The sequence below is a fragment of the Vanessa atalanta genome, chromosome 10 (assembly GCF_905147765.1).
Source record: "Vanessa atalanta chromosome 10, ilVanAtal1.2, whole genome shotgun sequence".
In the NCBI taxonomy this organism is placed as follows: Eukaryota; Metazoa; Arthropoda; class Insecta; order Lepidoptera; family Nymphalidae; genus Vanessa; species Vanessa atalanta.
In genome coordinates this window covers 3,335,080-3,358,574 of record NC_061880.1, presented here as the reverse complement: position 1 = coordinate 3,358,574, position 23,495 = coordinate 3,335,080, and the positions used below count along the sequence as shown (strand labels likewise).

The 23,495-nt window shown below is 31.2% G+C and overlaps 1 protein-coding gene across 2 annotated transcripts in view; it reads left to right on the top strand.

The window, feature by feature from the left end:
- The window catches only part of LOC125066859 (organic cation transporter protein-like), a 61,687-nt gene that overhangs the window by 17,560 nt on the left and 20,632 nt on the right, over positions 1 to 23,495 (top strand). The window contains exon 1 of one of the 2 annotated variants that reach the window (XM_047675152.1): positions 17,176 to 17,395. The exons of the other annotated variant lie outside the window; for it this stretch is intronic. Coding sequence (XP_047531108.1) covers positions 17,323 to 17,395 — 73 coding nt within the window. The 5' untranslated portion in view covers positions 17,176 to 17,322. Of the gene's footprint in view, positions 1 to 17,175; positions 17,396 to 23,495 lie in introns of those variants that run through there. 2 annotated transcript variants of the gene reach the window in all.

The window sequence follows — 23,495 nt, the reverse complement described above, 5'->3', positions numbered from 1 at the left end:
GTCTTGTTAGTAAAATTAATGATTTACTAAAGATTTCTGCATATTATTTAAGTGATATATTCAAGTGTAGTAACGGCATATCTCGTAACAGCTATCATAATTCTATATTAAAAAAAAGATTTAAACTTAAACACCTGGTTTTAATTTTTTAATGTCTATACTAATAACTTGGTTCATGAGGAATCATTATTCTTACTGTACTGTACTGTCTATGAGCAGTGGTGATTAATTACCATCAGGGAATAGGGACATATATAACGTGTGGACAGGCAAATGGCAACACTTACGCCTACTTATAATTTTACATCCGTACTCAGTTATAGAGAACGTATTATTATATATTTAGTTACATTATTATTAGAACCCCAATAAATAATTATAAAATAAAGTTAATATTTGAGCCTACAAACAACATCAATCAATAAACTTGAACATCAATATACTTATTATGTTCGTATGAACGAAGAAAACACAGGAGTTTGTCATTAACCATGTAATTCCGTTTGTAGCTTCATTTTGTCACACACTATTTTTTACACACCCACTTATGTTACTTTATTATTTAACAAAGTAAAAAAGTACCCTACATTTTTAATCATAACATTGTACATAACATACCTCCCCCCTAAGATTAACATTTAATTTACAAAAAGTACTGTTAAGAATCAACACAATTTGGTACACAATGTTATATATATAAACATAAAGAACAAGTTTTTCAATTAAATTTAGATAAATAGGATTTAATTAATTCAGGGTCTTTGATATGGTAACTTAGAATGCTAGTTTAATTTATTTCTTGTTTTTCCTATACTATCAGAAAAAGTAGATGGAATCCCCAACATCTCTTCCCATTCACTAGCATCTGGTATCTCAATTATTCTATCAAATTCTTGACTATTTCTTACTCCTTCCTTATTTTCTTCATGTACTGTGTTATCCGTGTTTTGTGTACTCTTAACTACATCTCCCTCTTTCTCCGGATGTGTAGTAATAGATCTTTTTTTGATTAGTTGATCTATATGCCTTGTAATTACTCCACCATCATTTGTCTGTACCCTGTAAGTTGATGGGCCTCTTTTGTCAATAATTTTTCCTGGTAGCCATCTTGGGCCACTGGGGTTGTAGTTTCTAAACATTACTTGTTCTTCCACATTAGTCTCCCTGTTTTTCTTTTCATTATTTTTAGTAATTTGTTCTTCAGTCTTCTTACGTTGTATATTGTCTGGATGCAAAGTATCTAATAATGTGCGCAAACGTCTTTTCATTAACAATTCGGCCGGACTTTTGTTTGTTGTGGTACAAGGAGTACTTCTAAGTGTTAATAGTAAATTGGGAATTCTTATGTCCCATTCCAAATCATCCATTTTTCTGAGTTTATCTTTTATTGTTTGCACCATACGCTCTGCCAATCCATTAGTAGCTGGGTGATATGGTGCTGTGGTCACATGTCGAATATTGTTAGCAAGTAGGAATTTTTTCATTTCATTTGAAACAAATGATGTGCCATTATCCGATACTATTGTTTCGCATAATCCGTGTGTAGAAAATGATGATCTCAAAAGCCGAATTACTGTAGCCGACGTAGTGTTATTAACCATAAACAATTCAGGCCATCTCGAATACGAATCGACAATTATAAGAAAATATTTATTATGAAATGGCCCAGCAAAATCCATGTGTATTCGCGACCATGGTCTTGAAGGTGTTATCCATTCATGACTACTCTTTGACGGCATGTGTCGATTTTCTAAACATTTGGAACAACTGCCAATTAACGTTTCGATGTCTTCACTGAGAGAAGGCCACCACACATAGCTCCTAGCTATCGCTTTGGTTTGCACTATTCCAGTATGTGCTTTATGTAACATTTTTAACACCGCCTGTCGAAGTAACTCTGGTACTACCACACGACAACCCAGTAGTATACAATCGTCTTGTAATGAAAGCTCTGTGCGGTGTAACCAAAACGGACGCAAATCTGTATCATTAAGTTTATCAGGCCACCCGCGCTGAATATAGTTCATAACCCGGGATAATGTCTTGTCTCGTTTTGTCTCAGAAGCAATACGTTGGACGTCGTAGGGAAAATCTTCAGGTGCTTCAGCCATTAAAAGAATGTCGCTTAATTGCTGTTCAGGTTGCTCTGGAACCGGTTGTGGCCATCTACTTAAACTGTCCGCACTACCGATTTGTGATCCCGGTTTATATACGATTTCATAATTATGAGAAGTTAAAGCGATGGCAATTCTAGTTAAACGAGGTGAAAGCATATTCGGCATTGGTTTCTTCGGGTCAAAAATACCAAGTAACGGTTTGTGGTCAGTAACTATGCGGAAACGCCTAGCCATAAGATAATTGTGAAATTTTGTGATACCAAACATAATAGAGGTGGCTTCTTTATCAAGCTGTGAATATCGCCGTTCATATGAATGCAGTGTCCGAGATGCCATGGCTATAGGCCGTTCTTGACCGTCTACCATTTCATGGGATAGGACCGCTCCTACCCCATATTCCGAACTGTCACAAGTGAGTATCAAAGGCTTATTTTCATCATAATGTACAAGAGTCAAATCAAAAGTAAGTAAATGTTTTGCTGTTATGAATGATTTCTGCTCTAAATCCGACCATTTCCAAGACCGTGATGAATCTAATAACCTATGTAAAGGCTCTAGTATTGTAGCTTTATGTGGGATAAACCGTTCATAGAAATTGTAAAGCCCAAGAAATGCTTGTAGCTCTTTTTTATTTTTCGGTTCCGGAGTGTTTAATATTGACTCAACTTTACTCGGTGCTGGATGAATTCCCTCAGAGTCGATAACAAAACCTAAAAATTCTACTCTTTCTTTTGCAAATTTGCATTTATTTTTATTTAATCTAAGTCCAGCTTTTTCGATTCTACTTAGCACCATGTCAAGCCTTTCTTGCATTTCCAACATTGTACGACCACAAACTATAATATCGTCAATCAGCACTGCTACTCCTTGTATTCCTGCTAGTAGCGAAGTCATTAACCTTTCAAAGATTCCGGGGCAGGCTTTAACCCCAAAGGCTAATCGATGTACCGTATAAAGGCCTTTAGAAGTGTTTAATGTAAGCAATTTCGCTGTATCATCATCCACCAATACCTGCGTGTAGGCTCGGTCTAAATCCAAAGTGGTAAAAAATTTACCACCGGCTATTATCGCAAAAACTTCACTAGCCGTCGGCATTGGATAAGTGTCAGATTCTGTCGCTTCATTGACCGTACTACGATAATCTCCGCACAGTCTAACTTCACCAGATTTTTTCAAAATAGGTACTACCGGTGTAGCCCACTCTGAAAAAGATATAGGCTTCAAAACTCCTTCTCGTTCCAACCTGTCTATTTCTTTTTCCACTCGCGCTTTGATTGCGTATGGTACAGGGCGAGCTTTAAGAAATTTTGGGTTTGTCCCTGGTTTAATATGTATAGTGACTGGCTGACCACGGTAGCTGCCTAGTCCGTCCTTAAATACTTCTTCATATTTTGTAATTAATCTGTCCATTTGTAAAAAATCTTCGTTGGAAATAAAGTTGATATTTATTTTTATATTAAGTGGAGCCAACCAATCACGCCCAAGAAGATTTGGTCCGCTACCCTTAGCAACAATAACATCTAAGCTTTGCTCTATGTCCTTATACTGTACTGGTACTGTAACCCGTCCGAGTATGTGTACTGGAGTTTCATTCCATGTTCGTAGACATAACTGAACTTGTTGCAGCGTATTACACGGCAGATGTTTACAAAGCATATTCCAGGTGTATTCATTAATTAAGGTGAAGCTAGCTCCTGTGTCCACTTGCATGCGAACAGGCATGTCGAATAAAAATACTTCTACTTCAAATGGTGGGATGCGGCTTGAGCTCTTAACATTATAAATGCCATTTAAATAGTCGTCACACTCTTCTGTGTAATGAACATTTCTGTTAGTAGACTTCTTCTTTTTAATGCAAATTTTTTCGATGTGTCCTCTCTTTTTGCAATACCTACACACAGCATTAATAAAACGACACTCTCCCGGGTGCCGATTACCACAACGAAAACATATTCTTAAATTAGGTGTCATTTGCACTGCATTAACTTCCATCGGTTCCGGGGCGTCACCTTCGGGTGTCGTGGCGTGTGTCGGCAGGTCTGAAATAACACTGGCAGACGCTACTCTTTGGATTATTCGAACGTCACGTCCCGCACTTTCAGATGACAACATCGCATCTACCACATGTTGATATTGTAAATTTTCTCGTTTTAATAGTTCGTATTGCAACCTACTGTCACACATTCCACACACCAGTCTATCCCGTAGCATTCTTTCTAAGTCACTGAAGTTACACCCGGAGCTTAGTTTTCTCAGTTCAGCTATGTATGACGATGCTGATTCCCCGCGCTTTTGGTCGCGTTTGTAAAACTTGAAAGACATTGATATTTCATTTGGTTTCGGACTATAATGTTTGCCCAATATAGTTTCTATCTCCGTAAACGTCACATCGATCGCCTTCCTGGGCGTAATTAACGCAAGTAAAGTTTCGTATACGCGTGAACCACATACTGTAAAAAAGTTAGCACGTTTCACGTTGTCCACGATTATTCCGTTTGCTTCGAAACAGAATTTTAACCTTTCGATATAATTGTCCCAATTAGCCGTGTCCGGATTAAACTCGTCAAAACTTATTGCTTTTTTATCCATTTTGATCACTTTTACCATACGTCGCCACTATTATGTTCGTATGAACGAAGAAAACACAGGAGTTTGTCATTAACCATGTAATTCCGTTTGTAGCTTCATTTTGTCACACACTATTTTTTACACACCCACTTATGTTACTTTATTATTTAACAAAGTAAAAAAGTACCCTACATTTTTAATCATAACATTGTACATAACAATACTGTTTCGGAATATTCTTAAAGATGTACTAATCGTTAGTGGTTGGTTAGTACATGGTTGGTATAATTAACTGGAGACAGGACTTTGAGCAAGCTGACCTGAATGGGTATTTGTACACCCACTCATTAGATATCCTTACGCCAAATAATTATATTTTTTGTATTAACATAATCTGATTTTAAAAGCAAGTGAGCCAGCTTAATTACGTGCCCGATGATATAAAATCTTAACATCTATGTTTCATAGCGCACCGACTGTGTGAAGATTTGTTACAAGATCAATAATTATATTATATATACTATATTGGCAATGTTCACGACTTACTGATCAGGTGGAAAACTTGCACTTTATTATAAATAAAATAATATATTACCTAATTTGAAACAGAAAAGTAATCAAACATTTAAATAAAAGTTTATCTCGGCTTGTTTTATAATACTTTTTACGTAACACAAATTATGTTGTATAGACTGTGCATGAGTAGCATAAAAAAAAAAGGTGAAACGCCTCAACATTTTTAAAAGCAAACTTATTTATATATAATTATATGCTCTTAAATAATATAAGGAGTAAAACAACCTGTCTTGCTTTTAGGCAAAATAAAAGATCCTTACTTCCTTACAAATATTATAAAGTTTGTATGTATGCATGTTTGTTAATCTTGCGCGCAAAAACTACTGAATGGATTTTAATGAAACTTCAGTCATACGGGGTATACATTTGAATAACACATAGGCTATAATTTAAAAGATATTGTGTAAATAATACTTGACAACCAACTCATAAAACGCAAACAGAGCCGCGGGTAAAAACTAGTTTATAATATTCATAAAAAACTTATGATATATTTACAGATCGTTTTGGTCTTCTTTCTTTTCTATTTGTGATATTATGAAAATAACGATAGTGCTCCGGGAATTTGTAAATTACCTATTATTTTTTAAGATTTTTTTACATACTTTAACATGATTAAGGAGTATATATATAAAAAAATATTTCTACTTAATTTAATAATAATATTACAATGAAATATTGATCCAAAGCATATAACTGTGAGTTTTTTTCCGAAATGTTGATATATGGTACGTTGGGGCAAGATCGTCAATGGGGTAAGATCGTACGGATCGTATTTCAGGTTGATTCGACTTCGATTCGTCTTATTCATGTTCTCCAGTCCATAGAAACAGTTTTATTATATTGTATCGTCTGGAGAACATATCAGTAAAAATATGTTGGAATCAGTCGTAAAGTCAGTCGGTACAATACACTTTAATATATAAACAGTCAATTAAAACATGAACTACTAAAGAAAAAACCAGGTTCCTCAATCCTCGGGTGAAGTAAATAAAACTAAACAAAAACGGTTGATCATTTACTTTTCGCATAACTTTTTTATAAACGTGGTTGACAAACATCAATATTTACTACTTAGGTGGTGAAAACTAACAATAATATAACACCTTGCCTTATTGCCTCCATTGGTGACAGGAGGGCTGGTTCATTTTTAGTCCAGAGGATCGGAATTGCGATTCAACGGGATTGCCACCATTACACGCGGTCAATATTTATACAGTGACTATTTTTAATTCATATTTGTAAATATATTTAAGCACTTAATGTTATCATTTCTTATAATAAAAACCTGTAGTATACTAAAAAAAATTAATAATAATCATTATTTACACGACTTACGTAATACGACGTAAACGTCAAACATTGTCGCCCGTCGGACTGTCATGTCATTGAAATTCATGGATTTAATATAGCAATCTACCGTGTCTTCTCCATCGCACGTGACATTGGCGAAATAATCTGTGTCTTTTTGGCACAAATAAAAGCCAGAAAAAAAATAAAATAAAAATATAGCAATATCTCGCTTATACGGATTTTGATACATCTTGTCGACTAAAAATCATTATTTTTTTTAATGAGCTACAACTGTGGATATTTCGAGTCCATCGTAGGTCCGCACGAAATTACTAATATATTATCATTTATTTTCTTTGTAAATATACTAAACTGATATTGTAAGAATTTAATTTAGTATTTATATTTTTAAATATCAAACAAATTAAACTACTAGTAAATAAACATAATTAAAAAAAAAGACAATAATTTTATTAAACATATTTATTTTTACACATACATACATTCACTCTCGCTTACATTAACAACTACTTTTTACTACAAATATCACATAGGAACGTTTACATATCCATATAGATTAAGTTTCCGACGAAAGGAAACTATTGCCCTTTATTGGAAATAAACTCTGTTAGGCAAAACCTACTTATGGATTACTTTTTCTCAGCCTGTATGAGTTTCTCGAGGTAGTAAGGTTCGGGAAAAACGTAATTCGGATCATACACTGATGGTTCGGGCGATGCTTCACTCTCCACTGAAGTTTCAACATTCGAATCAGTTTCGCCGACAAATTCAAAAACTCCATCAAATACGAAATGGAATACATCAGAAAGAGTATACTTTCCCAATCTTTTGAATAACTTTACTTTGTATTCATGTAAAATTCCTCTTACGAATTTAACAATTTCGATAAATATATCTATGACAATATCTCGAACTTGCGATTTTAAAAATGTTATTATAGAACCTATGTTACCAAAACTGTCGACAAATAAAGAGTTAAGATCTGGTTCTGAGTCCGAGCTTGGTTGTCTGACTCCTCTATTACTATCGGTTTTTGCTTCCACATTGTAACTGAAGATCAATATTGATGCAGTAAATAATATTATTAGACGAAACATCTGAAATAAAAAAAATAAAACTTATGTCATATTTTGTATGCAATTGTGATAAATAGTTGGCAATAAAATATTTCAAAAATATAAGCCGTTAAATAAATTATATAGAGCCGAGTGGTTAGAACTGGGAAATCTTAATAGAATATAGCGGGTTCAAATACCATTGAATTTACACGTACTGAAGTATTATTTGGTCCATATTCCGTGCTCAGTTAATCAATGTAAACATCCTAAGCGTATGGGTTAATTTGTGAAGGATGCACACATGTGGTACATTTTCACAAATCTGCATTAAAGCAGAAGGTTGAATAAGTTTCAAACCCTCACGTGGAGAGGAGGCGTTATTTCAGTTCAATGTATAAAATATTATAGTGATTTAAATATAATTAAAATTTTCTTACCTTTTCCATAGGACTTCTTACACTGCACGAGTTTATATTTAAATGATAAAGAATTTGATGGGTAAAACATTTTATACTTATTTTAAGTAATTAATTAATCGTTTTTTTTTTGTGCAATGTATTAACTATTTCTAAAAACGATCGATAGAACATTATATTGCATACATTAGGTAATTACAAATGATTAAGGAAAATATTAGTCATTTAGCCAGTAAAGTAAAATTAATCAATTGTGTCTAATTGTTAAAAAAATCTGGCTATTATTCTAATACGTTATGTTATGGATTCGCAGTGATAAGTTATTTTAAACTCTGAAATTAAGGCGCATGACGGAATCAAACCATTTAATATTGAAACTTTTTACACAATTTTATATTGAAACCGGTTCGGTTCGTTAACTTCATAAGGGCGTAGTATCATATCCTTAAGTGTATGTTGGTGTACTAGAAAGGACCATTCATTTTTTTGAATACAAACGATAAATGTAACAAATATTGGTTTTGGTTTATTTATTGAGGCATTTGTTTTTTCAATTTCATTTATTGCACCGTCAAATTAACTTTTCTACCGTTTTGACAACTCATTTCAATGAACACAAGTTCTGTTCGAATGAACTTCCCCCAAAAGGAGCACGCAAAGGAATTTTCGTCGACGATAGACTCTTCTGCACCATTCAAACAAGTCCCGCACTCATCAATGAAGTCCTATTGCTCTTCAGTCCAATTAAGATTAATAATTTCAATCGCAAATTTAAAAAAAGAAGGGTTTATTTTTTTTATTTCAAACTTTACTCTAATTTGAGACTATGCATAAGTTTTATTGTCCCAGCTATAATTTTATCTTTTACTGCAGTTGTAGTTCAATTTTTTTTGTTTTATTTATGATTAAGGCAGTCTCGGCATTTTCATTTAGTTTAACTTAAAAACTTTGCATACTTATCAAAAATATTAATTCGAAAGTAATCCTGAACTTTGATCCAGCTTATGAATCCGTCATTGTATTTTTATATTGTCAAATTTATATTTTGATGGAATAATAAAAAAAATATTATTAATATTAAAGGCGTTCTAATTTTTATTCCGGTTTTATGAAATTGAAATATCTTAACAAGATAAATCTTAATCTTATATTTAATTTAATAACACCTCACAACATTATCCAAGGACGATTTTAACTCTATTCATTTTACCGTAAACTCTTTTGAATAATCAATCCAACTGTCAATTTTCAAAATAATATAATTCAGTACATTTGCTTTAATTTATTAACAGATCGAATTTAACATGATCCTTAAATCTCGTAAGGAGTCAATAACCAATGCAAAGTCAACTTTTTCTATCTATTATCTAGGACACGGTCCTGTACTGAGACTGACTCACTAACCCTTCCAAGCGATAATGCAAAGTATTCATATTTCGCAGTAAAATTATGCGTGAGAGTATTAGATTCCAGACAAACCTGCGTACAGCTCTACTACTAAAATTGATATAATAAAATTTATTAAAAAAATACTTCGAATGCAACCTTGATGCAACTAATATTAAATAGATCTGATAAGCAGAGTACGTCATAAGCGTGAATATTTTTTATACTGATTTCCTAGTGAATGTTTATATTAAGTGTAAGATTATTATTAGCATACGTACTTTCACAAATTTGATTGTTTAAAAAACAAACTGATTTTCGAAGGACCTTTATAAATAATATATCAAGTTAGTTACTTATTTTTGAATATTGTTTTTACGTAATGTAATTATTTTTATTAAATAAATTATATATACTTACTTAAAAGTCTTATTAAGCAATATTTAATTTAAAAAAAAAAGAAACTTTTTTCAAATAACACTTAAATAAATAATCAGGCCTTTATCGTTACTTCTGGAATAATTCTTATTAATTTCTTCTAATTTAGTTACTTTAGAATTTAGTATGATTCAAAAATAATATGAAAATATATTTTTGGATCCTCATTCCTTAACATTTTATTTTGTTTTAAACTAATAATTACTTATAATGATCAAATATTAAGTAAATGAGAGATGAGTAAATATTTTGATTATATCTTATATTAATAGCGAAAGTCGATTTTTGTTCCAGTAATTATGGGACAATAACTGCACGGTAAAAACGGTTACGGTCTCATTTCGGTCGGAAGAGCTCGCGTCGTAGATGTGCAGAAAAATAAAGAGGATTCTTGATTTGCAATTTACTGAACTAATGCATACTATATGACATTAAAAAAAAAAAAAACATTTTAAAAAGCTTTCATCATTTTAGCGCCAAATGTAGATGAGTAATTGGCAGTTTACAAGTAAATGAAATTAAAACAAATCCTGTCACACGTTTGGAAATTCCTAAAAAAAATTATTGAATAAACGTTAAACGGCGACCTACTAGTGTTTAATAAGTTAACATAATATTTAACAAAGTATAATAGATCAGCTAAGTTTCTTAAAAGTTAAATTGTAAAGTATAGAAATATACTAATTCCAAGCCCTGGCTTTTAGATAAATGATATAATATCATCATCATCAGCCCCGAGTTGTCCACATCATCCCTAGCAGTCATTGAGTACAATCATTGGCTCTCATAGTCTAACCGTCACCTCTCAACTGAAGACGTTTTCTTTCACGTTGTAAACTCATCGACTAGCGACGAAAGACGAGAAATGACATACTATTTTTTAAATTTATAGTATATATAGTTTTTGTTTTGAGTTTTATTAGTTGCAACATAATTGCAATAATTATATGACATTTCGGTCAAATTTTATATTTATTATCGTTGTTATTACATTTACCTTCAAAGGCAGAACAGAGTGTCAATAAAAACTTATGTCTAGATGTTTTTATTTTCCTCTAACGAAAAAAAGGAATTAATGAAGAAAGTAAAATTATATAAATATACGACGCTTTCGCCATTATCGTCAGTATTTTTTTCTGTTTCCGGCGGATACTGGATATAAGTGTTTGTTACGTCAACTTTCATGAATTGTTTTCACCGTTTCCCAGCTGTCATAGTAATATCCTAACATCATCATCTTGAAACCTGCCCCCACAAACAGTTAAGATCTATGAATAAGCATTTAGGATCCTGTCAGGTAAAAAATACCAGATTTGAAACGCCTCAAGCTTATCAAAAGTCAACCATAATATACTTATATGAAAAACAAAAGTTTTACCTATTTATTTTATTTTATTTTCATTAGGACAACCAACAGTAGATACAATATCACATCCAAAATAAAAAATTACATTTCAAAATTATCAAGGCAAAAGTTCTACTACTTACAGGTAGTCTCACCATGCATTATCATATTACACAATGTAATTATTGAAAATATGAATTAAACATAAGCATAATAATTAAAAATAAGAAATACATTTTTTAAACTATTATAAATAAATAATAATTAATAAGATAAACCATATGATTAGAATTGAGCACAAATGAAATTCTTTATTTTTGAATTGAATTGAGGTCGACTATCGTGACATATGTCTAAATCTTTTACTTTAATACTGATGGTGATGTATAACAATGATAATCTCGATATGATAGAATTCCTACCATTTAATTAATTTAACACGGAACAGTGTATACGTTTGTTAGGGAAAGAAGAGAGAAGTGAATTTTTTTTTTAAATATTCACTAAATTGCTTAAAAATTAAAATTTCAATAAATTTTGTTCATATATTATTAGGGAATTAATTCGATTTGTAACTGAGACTAACTTCTGAATTTCTTGCCGGTCGAAATTTACAATCCGAACAATTTACTACGTATTTATATTTTTGTTTATTCAGTTTGAATTAGTGACAAAGCAATTATATTAACAAAATATAATTCGAACTTCAATATTTTTATTATAAAAGTAGTGAGTGTTTTAATTAAAAAAATTAAAAATAACCATTCACTTAGGAAATGAAAGTATGAAAAATAACATTTTTAACCCGTCCCGACTTTGCACGTGTAAATCAAGGTTTCGCCCAATGATTTTCATTGAAGTGTTGTTTTTTTTATACAAAAAATATGTACATATAAAAAGAAAGATACTTGAAACGAAATATAATATAGGAACAATATTTTTAAAATATATTAAGTAACCATCAAGGCTACAAGCTAACCGAAACACTTGATTTGATGCTGTAAGTAATACTGATGGACGAATATATCTTTTAAATCTAAATTATACGGGCTATATATAGTCTACGGGCTAGAAAACGTAAATATTAACCGAAGATTACATGTTCAACCCGATTAAGCACCTTTGTATTTTCATGTCTGCTTATAGTTTATCTTATGCCTGAAATATGAAGGAGAATATCTACCAACACTTATTTGAGCTTATTTCACTAAATAACCTCTTAAACTTCTTCTCAAGAGGAAAGCAAACACCTGCGCAGTTTTTTTTTACTTTTTAAACTTGCCTATTGGCCTTCTTTAAACTGAACTTTCATTTAAATAAAATAATTAAATAATTTCTTTAAGGTCACCTCTTTAAAATAATAATACCTATAAAACAAAACACATTAAACAAAACTGCTTATACATAATTGATTAAAAGAATTCTTAAATTTTGATAAAATATTAAAAGAAGAAGATACAAAATATAAATATATGTTAACGCAGTCGATATATTCATTCATGCGTTCATGCGATGTTTATATGTTCTACTCGTTGTACGGTCTGTAATTATTAATTTATTAGCTAATTGACCTGCATTCGTTGCAATGCTGCGACACCTATTGCTTACACTTTGCGAGTGTAAATAACAACTATTAATAAACATTTGAATATACGATCGAAAGCATAGAATACGAAATTTTACTAATTGGGCACGAGTCGCCAAAACTTCTTTAAATTTATTTGACAAATATTATCAAAAAAAGACTCGCAAGTCATCTATTGTGATCTATCTTCAATAATACCTGCTATGGGAGAACCTGTCACTTTCATCAAGTACGCAAAACTCCTATTTGACTGTTTGTAAAAAAAATCTGATACGCCTAGCCTGCCATCTATTGTTCATTGATGGTACTATCAATCTTCAAGCGAGTAACACATAAAAACTTAACTCTTAAACGAAGTTTTAGAATACGAAAAAAAGATGGGCATTTTGCCGTGTAAGTATAAAAATTAATGCTTTCAATTATCGACAATAGATGGCGCTCTTTTGTAAGTAACAGTAACATTTGTAAAGTAACAATAACAGCATTATTAAAATCACCGACCTACGTCAACCTTTCTTACCATTTGCCGCAACGTAACGTGCGCTCTCTGTGTCTGTGCGTATGTATTATGTGTACATGTGTTTGAGAAATTATATTTATTCGTCAAAACTACTCGGTCAACTCTAAACTATAGAGTAAATGTACATTCGTTAGAAATTATTTCAGATTGTTCTCGTATTTTATTGTTTAAAGAAATTTAATGTTGTACATATTAAAGTTACGGCAATAGATTAAATTTTTGAATAAGTAAATGTCAATGACACATATATCACATTCAGGAGACAGTTTCAATATTTCTTCAAAAAAACTATGATTTGATGCTAACAAAGCCAGATTTTAGAAACAATGGCATTCAAGCCTGACAACTATTCAATAGAACATGACAAAGTAAGGGTTTATCGATCAATTTTATTCCAAATATATAGCAACGAAAAAAATCGTTTATAATATAAACATAAACGAAAATAATTAAACTTTCCAATACATTAACACAATACTCGTAAAGAAACTACAATTTTACGTAATCTTATATTTTAAACAGGCGTCAATCGAAATCACAATTGTGCAAACTTTGAAAAAAATGCCCAGATCAGTCAATCAGTTTATAGCCTTTTAAACATAAAGACTAATGGAGTAATGAGGTTATGTAATGATGTCATTTCCCATTCTTATTGTTAAATACATTTATCATTACTTAGTATAAAACAAAGTCACTTACCGCTGTCTGTCTGTCCCTGTGTATGCTTAGATCTTTAAAATTACACTACGGATTTGTATGAGTTTTTTTTAATAGATAGTTTTGTTAGCGATTCAATAGGAAGCTTCATGTATAATACATGCACAATTTAGTAAAGAAACACTGATAATTTTAGGGGTTTCTAATGTTATGTCGTAAATAAATACATTTTTTGGCGCTTACATTACAAACACTGGCTGAACCCTACAACATAGATCAAAATAATGTACTACAGTATTTTACAATGTACACCTTAAAAATTCCGCGATGGTATATCTCTATCTCTTAGGGATAACACACAACAATTTTTTATCCTTTACTTTTTAAGCCAAAAAAATGCCTTATTTTCGAAGCGATTTTAAGCAATACAGCATTAATCCTTATCCAATTAAGTACATCATGCATTTAATATAGAATAATATGGCCTTTTCCAGCATGAATATTTTCGAAGATATTACAGATTTAACACAGGAAAATAGCGGTTTGTATTGTGTAATGTCAACAAGCTATGAACTTTGTTTATAATGACATTCTGTAGTATATTTAGTATAAGTATTGCACCCGTGCGAAGCCGAGGCGGGTCGCTAATGTTTGTATAAACTTTATTTACATAAGAATTATTAACATTAGGGCCACAACTATATAGAAAAAAAAACTGTATAAGTAATGACCGCGTTGTATGGTGGCCAAAATGCTAGCTGCAAGTAGGATTTTACAAGCACTTTTGAATCGACATTTAAAAAACTATATTCAGTGAAGCTACCACCGGTTCGGAATGTAGATTCTACATAGAAAAACCAGCAAGAAACTCTTTAGTTACCCTTTTTCAACATTTTAAATACTAAGTAATGTTAGTTAAATACAATTATATATGTATATAATATATCATTTACTGGAAAGTAAACAAGTCCCCGTTGAATCTCAATTTTATTCTTCCAGCGTTCTTGTGGAGACAAAAAGGCCAGGTGTTATACTTTTAATTAAGGTTTTGCACTACTACTCCAAGGTCTAAGTATTCAACTGCAAATAGGACGAAGACATAATACATGAAATAAGATACGAGACTTTCCTCAATTGAATTACATATAATTAAATATACAATATATATCCTGTATGGATACTGAACCAACGAATACTAACTAAACTGTTGTTCTTTTATTTTCTTGTATTAGTTAGACAAATGTTTTTTTGCAATATAAAATCTCAATGGTAAGAAAAGTAAAATAAAATAAATTAATCAAAATGAACGGAAAATAATTAGACGGAACCATTGTATAATTTAAGAAAGTTTATACTTCTTCGCTAGGGAAACAGATTTCGAGAAAGAAACGTCGAGGTCCTGACTTAAAATCCCCGATCAGACCAATAAAAGTCAGTTATAACGTTGGCAGTGTTACACTCTCGTGCATTGAAAATCTTGTAAAGCTGTGAGTCTTGCGTCTGATCCGCTTCAGTCGTTTCTAATTGCTATATTTTAGTTATACCTCTATTCTATGTATCTTATTGTCTTTGATTAATATATATTATATTTGATAGTGTGTCAGAAGGTTATTTAGTCTGAGTATACTAGATAACTCTGTTATGATAATAATTGACTACATTAATAAATAGTCAAGCATGAACTATAATTTTAATCATTGTTAAATACACCATTTTTAACATACTATGAGACTAAAGAAATAAAGAATGCACCTATGTTTGTCCACATACTTATGCCCGCTAATATCTCCCGCAATTGGCTGCACATCATCGAAAATCTATGGAATCGATCAGGAGCTAGTCGTACATCAATCTTCCGCAGCTACTCAAATATAATTTTCAACAAAATAATTATTAAAACTAATGATTACGTCGTTGGTCTAGTGGCTACAAATAAGAGCGCATTACCGAGGTTCTGAATTTAAAATCCAGGTTGAACCGATAAAAAGTTATATAGTAAAATTCACAGCCCGGAGTCTAGGAGTTGGAAGTAACTCTCGTGCCTCGGAAAGCTCGTGAAGCCGTTGCTCCTGCGCCTGAACCCTTTTCGGTCGGGTCGGTATTGCTGTCCCACCAGATTATGAGAGTGAAGGAAAATATACCCTTGCACACCCGGGCACACTTGTACATTATAATGTAATGTTGTTATGTTGATGTCGTAATGACCGAAATCGGTCACATCAACATTAAAAAACAACATAATATTACTTTTATTAACTAATAGTATCTGTACCACCAGAAATAATCTTACCACCACGAATAATAATCCGCGCCTTCGCTCCCGTCAAATTTCCGCGAATGAAAAGTGACACATAGTGTTATGTTACTCTCCGAGCATATACTATATAAATGCAAAGGAAGTACGTCGGTGCGTTGCTCTTTGAAAGAAAGATAGACCAACAAATAAATCCTCTTCATATGGTAAGGATGAACTCATAGTGTAACGAATTGTATGTCAATGACTTCATTTCAAATGATGCCGTTCTTATTAACTATTATCTTTCTAAATTATATATATATTATTTATTAATTACCTTTATTTACTAAGAACTTGACATTTTATAAATCGCTTAGTTTGATTTCAGTAAGTATTACAAGTTTAAGATTATCGCGCTAATGTAAAAGAAATATTATCTCTCTTAACAGATAGCATTCGCAAGGTTATTTTCATACTTATTCTCTTAATATGGTTTTTATTATCTTTACATTTAGATAAATGATCCATAGATAAATGCACCGTTTATATTCCATGGAGAAATATGTTTCTTTTCGTTATTAACAAAAAAAAAAACCAACAGAAAAGATTTTATATATTGCAATATTTATTGAAATAATTAATTCTTGGTCAATTGTAATGAACAATTAAAAAGCATTTCTATTTTTTTTTATTTACAACAACAAAAAATAAGGAAAACATAAAATTTTTCTTCGCTTCCGTGTATGCTATCTCAGCGATAATTGCTTCCGAGCGATTAATAATATTAGATCATGTCTAATAATATTTAAAGATGTAAACATCATCACCAATTTTCACTCACACAAACTCAAATATATATTTGTGTTTGTTTTCATAGATAGTGACAAAATTCGATTCTAATTGGATAATCCATGGATGTGATTTCCATGTAGAGTGGCAATGAGCGAGGCCACAAGCCCGGTGCCACTTGCGCCTGCGCAGCGCCGGCTCCTTCAGTCGCATGCAATAGTTCGTAGCGACCCGGTGCTACACACGGACTTTAAACAAACTTACATCGTGAAATGCACTTAAATATATATTAATAATAATTTATGTGCAAATTATAAATGGGAGAAGTAAATAAATTAAATACCTTCCCAAGCATAATGAGAAAGTGTTTTAAAATGGGACTCTTTAAAAGTAAGTACATTTTGATGTATACATAAGCATTATATAAATAGTTTTAATAATAAATAGTGCAGCTGTTAATTTAGGTATTTTTTTCGCGAACAATTTAATATTTTCGTTAAAATATATGTATTTATAATATAAATAATATTACAATATCACATTAAATCTTAATGTGTGTTGTTTATTGGACAAAAGGAATTTATTGTTATTATCTCAACTGACACAGATACTTCTTCAATAAGAAAACCTTATCTTTGATCAATGAATATCATAATAAGTATAAGAAGTACTACTTACATTATATTACTTCTGTCGATAATTTCTCTTATATTAAGATAATAAAAGGCAACAAGTTACATTGACCTCGATGTGACCAGACTAAGTAATTTTATATATTACAAAACTGAAACATTTCTGATATTATACTAAGTAGACCGCAATAAAGAAATATATGGTTGAATGAATTTTATCCGAATCAATACAAAATTATGTTAACATATGATTTATTTTGTAATAAACAATGCTGTTAAAGTTACGACCTTTTTATATTTAGAACGTCTCAATAGTTCACATATAATATTAACATTACAAAAGTTTCGTGACAGATTAAACAAAAAATTGTATTGTTAAGAAAAATTCGTCAAGAATATTTGGTTAAAAAAAATATTTAGTCTCGCAATTATTGAAATTGTATGTTTTTTTTTTTAGAATTTATGAAAAAAAATTCCCGGTAATTAAACTAAGTCCGTCTGATACGTCGAAACAGCAATACTTGTAATTAGAATTCCGATTTTAAAGGTCAGTGTGGCTGTGTGCCTAAAAGTACAAAGGATATTTTAGTTTCCTTTGCTAGAACTTATTGTATGTGATAATGTAAACATTGTCAATTTCCGATGCGATGATGAACGCGCTCAACAATTAATAAAAAATATAGGAAAATGCCTCAATTCAATAGAGGATTAATTTATACGATTTAACAAGAACACGTAAATTAGTATTCGTTGATTTTGCTGCAGGATATTCGAGTACAAAGTTATTTGTAATTAAGGAATCCAATAATCTGTATTAAATAATAACCTGAGTTTTAAGCCAGATCTTTATTGAACCTTCATTCTGAACCGAAGATAGATTAACATTTAATTAATCTTATTAATTGAATTGAGGATCCAAATTCATTCGTAACAGAGTTTTTTTTAATTGATTTTTTATTATATTATTTTTATATATAATATTTTATTTATACAGACAATTTAAATGAATAATATAATATCAATTTAATTTGCATATTTTCACTTCAATTAATGTAATATTTATAAAATATTACATTTATTTACATATATGTATATTTAAATTGATAACTTGTACTGATTGAAATGAAAAATTGCTTCTGTACAAATCAAGACCGCGTGGAATGATAACAATTGTCCTTGCAACTTTATTTTTTTATTATCATTTTATTTAAAGAAAATACATTGAAATTCAAGTAAACTATATTTTATACCGCCAATAAGTATTACTTAGTATTGATGTGTTCCGGTTTGGGTGAGTTAGCCAGTGTAACTACAACACTAGAAACCAGTTCCTTGCAGTTGAAATATCTACAGGCAGTGGTAGCCATTTAACGCCAGGCACATTTGCCGGTGTCGGGATTTTAAATTAAAATAAAAAAAAAACTGTTATATCGTAGTTACGATGTTCTAACCCAAACAATGTCCCATCATTTATTAGAATTCAATAATCTCTCGAAATTTATTAAGAATTTGTATGAAAAAAAATCACATAGTGTGTGCACAGTCTGTTCTGAGCCGTCTTACTAATATATTGTTAATAACTTCATTAACCCGGTCACGGCGATCAGTCTCAGCGGATAATAGCCAAGTGCACAGGCGACATTTTACTTATAATATACCTAGTATATATTTATTTCTTCATCCAAAGGCGTTTACAGCCGTGCCTTTTTGAGTTTCTTTTTGTAATAAGTAATGATCCTTTATGGCTTCTTTATGTCGTTAATTAAAGTAACAACAATTATTTAACTAATAATAGTAATATTATTATAATATATCTTAACACATAGAAAATATAGCTTTATAGCTCAAGCGTGTGCGCAAACTATTGTTCCTTAATTCAAATTGTCCAATGGGATAGCAATCGGACAACAGCGTAAAGAGTTCTGGCGTAAGCCCATTAGCTTTATTTGTTATCTGAGTCCAGGGAATATAGGCACATGAAACTTGCAAGCGTTGGACTATTTAGAATTTCTCGACACTATAACCCATATCTCTTAGTTTGTGTAAGTTTGAATCCAGACACCTTAGCCTATATAGACTGCCTTTAAACTGTGTCAATAATTTATTGAGTACACAATACCGATATACGCAATAAGTATAATTAAAAAAACAGATACAGAAAACCCATGAAATGAAATTAACACGAAAAAATCGTCTCGTTTGCATTTCTTGTTTGTGTGATAATTATATTTCAAAATATAATTTATTTTAATCTGTCTATTCTCAATTTAACGAATATCCAAGGATATTTGAATGCATTAAATTAACTCCAAAACCTAGATTTATTTTAATATTTAATTGCCTTATATTACAATATATATAATATTATATAATTAACATATCTTTAAATAAATGATAATATAAACAGTGTAAATCTACTATCTTATTAACATCAAACAATGAATTACCCCAAAAGCGAATTTTATTTGATTGCGTGATATATTATTTATTATAAGAACATCCAATCATCATCTTCACATACATTACTCTGATCCCAATGTAAGTAGCTAAAGCACTTGTGTTATGGAAATCAGAAGTAACGACGGTACCACCGACACCCAGACCCAAGACAACATAGAAAACTAATGAACTTTTTCTACATCGACTCGGCCGGGAATCGAACCCGGGACCTCAGAGTGGCGTACACATGAAAACCGGTGTACACACTACTCGGAGGTTATGTAAAATCTAATGAAAATGTGTGACCACTGTAGTTTAATAATGAATGTCGTGTAAAATCTAATGAAAAATCGCTTTAATACCAAGCGAAGCAAATGCTTTAATTTACCGTCAAAGACGCAAATATGCAAATAAAGAAAAATTATTAAATAATGTTACGTATTCCAAGTCATAATAAAAACTTATAAAATATTTAATTTCTTCAAAAAAAAAATTGGGAATACCGCGGGTTTTACTTATGTATAATTTGATTGTTAACACGGTAACTATTGACAGATGTGTTAGCGGTCGACGCAGGATGAATACAATAAGCATATATGGAGCATAAATAATATCAGTACGTAACGTGTTTAAAAAAAATGTAAATAAACATTTTATCAGACAAGTACACAACAAACATTTGAATTTTGAATGAACTAGAGGCGCTAGAGGAAAAACCACATCAAAATATACAGGTACATACGTTTAAATGATAAAATAATTTAAATATCGAATAGTATAAATAAACTGTTCAATAAAACAACTTAATTTTTTTTAAATATAATTGGAAAAATATTTGCAGTTCAAATATATTTCAAACGTAAATATATAAGTAACAATATGTGGCTGGGCAAGGACCTCATCTAATTTGAAAGAGAATGCTTGAAGCTTATTTTTCTACATTACTATAATGAGGATTTGTGATACATACACGACCTCAGTGCTCGAGTAGTGTGTACACCGGTTTTCATTTGTATGCCACTCCGAGGTCCCGGGTTCAATTCCCGGCCGAGTTGATGTAGAAAAAGTTCATTAATTTTCTATGTTGTCTTGGGTCTGGGTATTTGTGGTACCGTCGTTACTTCTGATTTTCCATAACACAAGTGATTTAGCGACTTACATTGGGATCAGAGTAATGTATGTGATGTTGTCTAATATTTATTTATTTATACAAAAATTCATCCGATATGAACCCGGAATCGTTTTATACAACTGACGTGTCCTACCCATTAAGCCAACTGGGCTCAGTTATATATATTATATAGATCAAAATTAAAAATAACCAATTATTAATACCCGTACTTATTAAAGATTTAAATCCTTTTATGTTTGCTTAACTATTTATTAACACGACATGAACAAATATATAGTATTAAATGTAATTAACCCGAGAATAAATTATTTTTTATTCGTCATAAGTTAATTAAAATAGTTTCTGACTTCGTGTCGTTTTACATAAATTTACTTTTTTGTCCTATTGAAATCCAATCATTCTATTCATTTGTATTTTCATCTCTATAAATCAAAAACAGGTTTAATATTCAAGGAAAATAATTATGGGCTAACAATATCTGCGATTATTATATCTTTGTATTGATGCACACACAGACAAGGTTTAAAAAACCTGTCGTATTAACTGTACATGACAGTTACTTTTGCTATAGCAAGTACATACATTTATAGTGAATAAAAACTTATCCAAATTATTATTACCAATTAAAACATTGTTACATAAAATATATTACACATTATGGTACACTTAATTTTATTGATTGTTAATTATAAAAGTCTCAGAGACCAAATAGTATAATGGTAATAATATTATAATGTAGAAACGAGAAATCTTAAAAATAAAGGACGCATTAGGAGTTTTATTTATTTTATAGCTTATCTTTTATTTTAAATACCTGAAGTCAGTAATGCTACGTTGGATTATTCTCCCATCCGAGATAGAGAAGAAAGTGCACCTGTGCTTGTGCACACAACTTGTGCTAGTCTCCGTTGAGAGAACGATGACTGAAATCGGTAAGGAGGACATCACTTTTAAAACATAAAATTAAAATTTAGTCGTCGTTCGCTTGACCTTTCTTTATTTGAAAAAAAACGTTGTTTTTATATCACTGAAAGAGAAACGATTTTGAAGATTTTCACAGACAAACTTCTGCCTGATGCATACAAGTACGATATTGGTGGTTGGAGTTACTTTTCCCCTGCAATATAAGTCGTAGAACCAGTAGTGCTGATGGATTATAGTATTGATAGAATAGATTCTCGCAGTATCTTACAACACTAAGATTGAGTTGCTATGTCCCTTTTCTAATTAACCATACAAAAGAATTCCATTTTTAAATAATGTTAACAATTACATATCTAATATTAAATCATATAAGATTCACACGTTGTCAAATTAAACGATTGATAATAAGAAATAGGTAACTAATGTCATTGTTGCCGCGTTAATTAATTAACAACAATTGTGCGGCCCCTACGTGCTTTTCAGACAAACGTGTGACCAACGCATGAATAGATAAGCCATTACAACACCTAGCTAGTTGAGTAATTTGTTAAATTGTAATGGACTATATAATCATACTGATGGGAAATACCCTATGCTAGGGAATCAGAAGTATTCTTTCATTTGTCAACAAGAAAAGTATCTCAGATATTGAGTTTTATTCGAATCCAACAAAGGATCTCATCATCATTTATTATGTCAAGAGAAATATTTTAAAAAAAGGTCTTATCTTCAAGAATCCGTTTTTTTTCTGTTATATGTAAAGATAAATTGATATATTGTGTCTGGTAGATTGATATATTTAACAAAGCGAATCTTATTGATATAAAGACGGACAAAGGTTCCCACTTGTAAGGTACAAATGCGAACAATACCATAGACAAAGTAAAGTAAGGTGACAGCCAGTAAGAACCAACGGCTACGCAAACGAATAAACAGAACTACAAAAGTTGAAGCGAAGACACTTCAACTTTTGTAGTTCAGTTCATTAATTAGCCATAATATTCCACTTTAAGTTGGTTAGTCGGTTGTGATACAAATGTGGCAGAATTAATCTGACACATGGGTGTTTTCTCAAGATATTCTGACCCGAATACAAGAAGAGTTATAAAAAAAAGTACAAGAAAAGTCAGTTCGGTTAAGATCCGTGTGTTTTATTCACTGGTCACAAAAAAAAAAAAACGAGCACATTCAGAGGATTACCACATGTTGTAAGGAAAAACGGAAGCTGTTTTGAATTTACAGTGGCATCCTTCTTTATTTATTATTTCCTGTATTAATAATTGCAAGAGTGATTCGTACGTGTCCACGCTTTTAACTTCTTCAATGCGACCGAAACCGGCTGTAAGTGGATAAAAATTTTCCT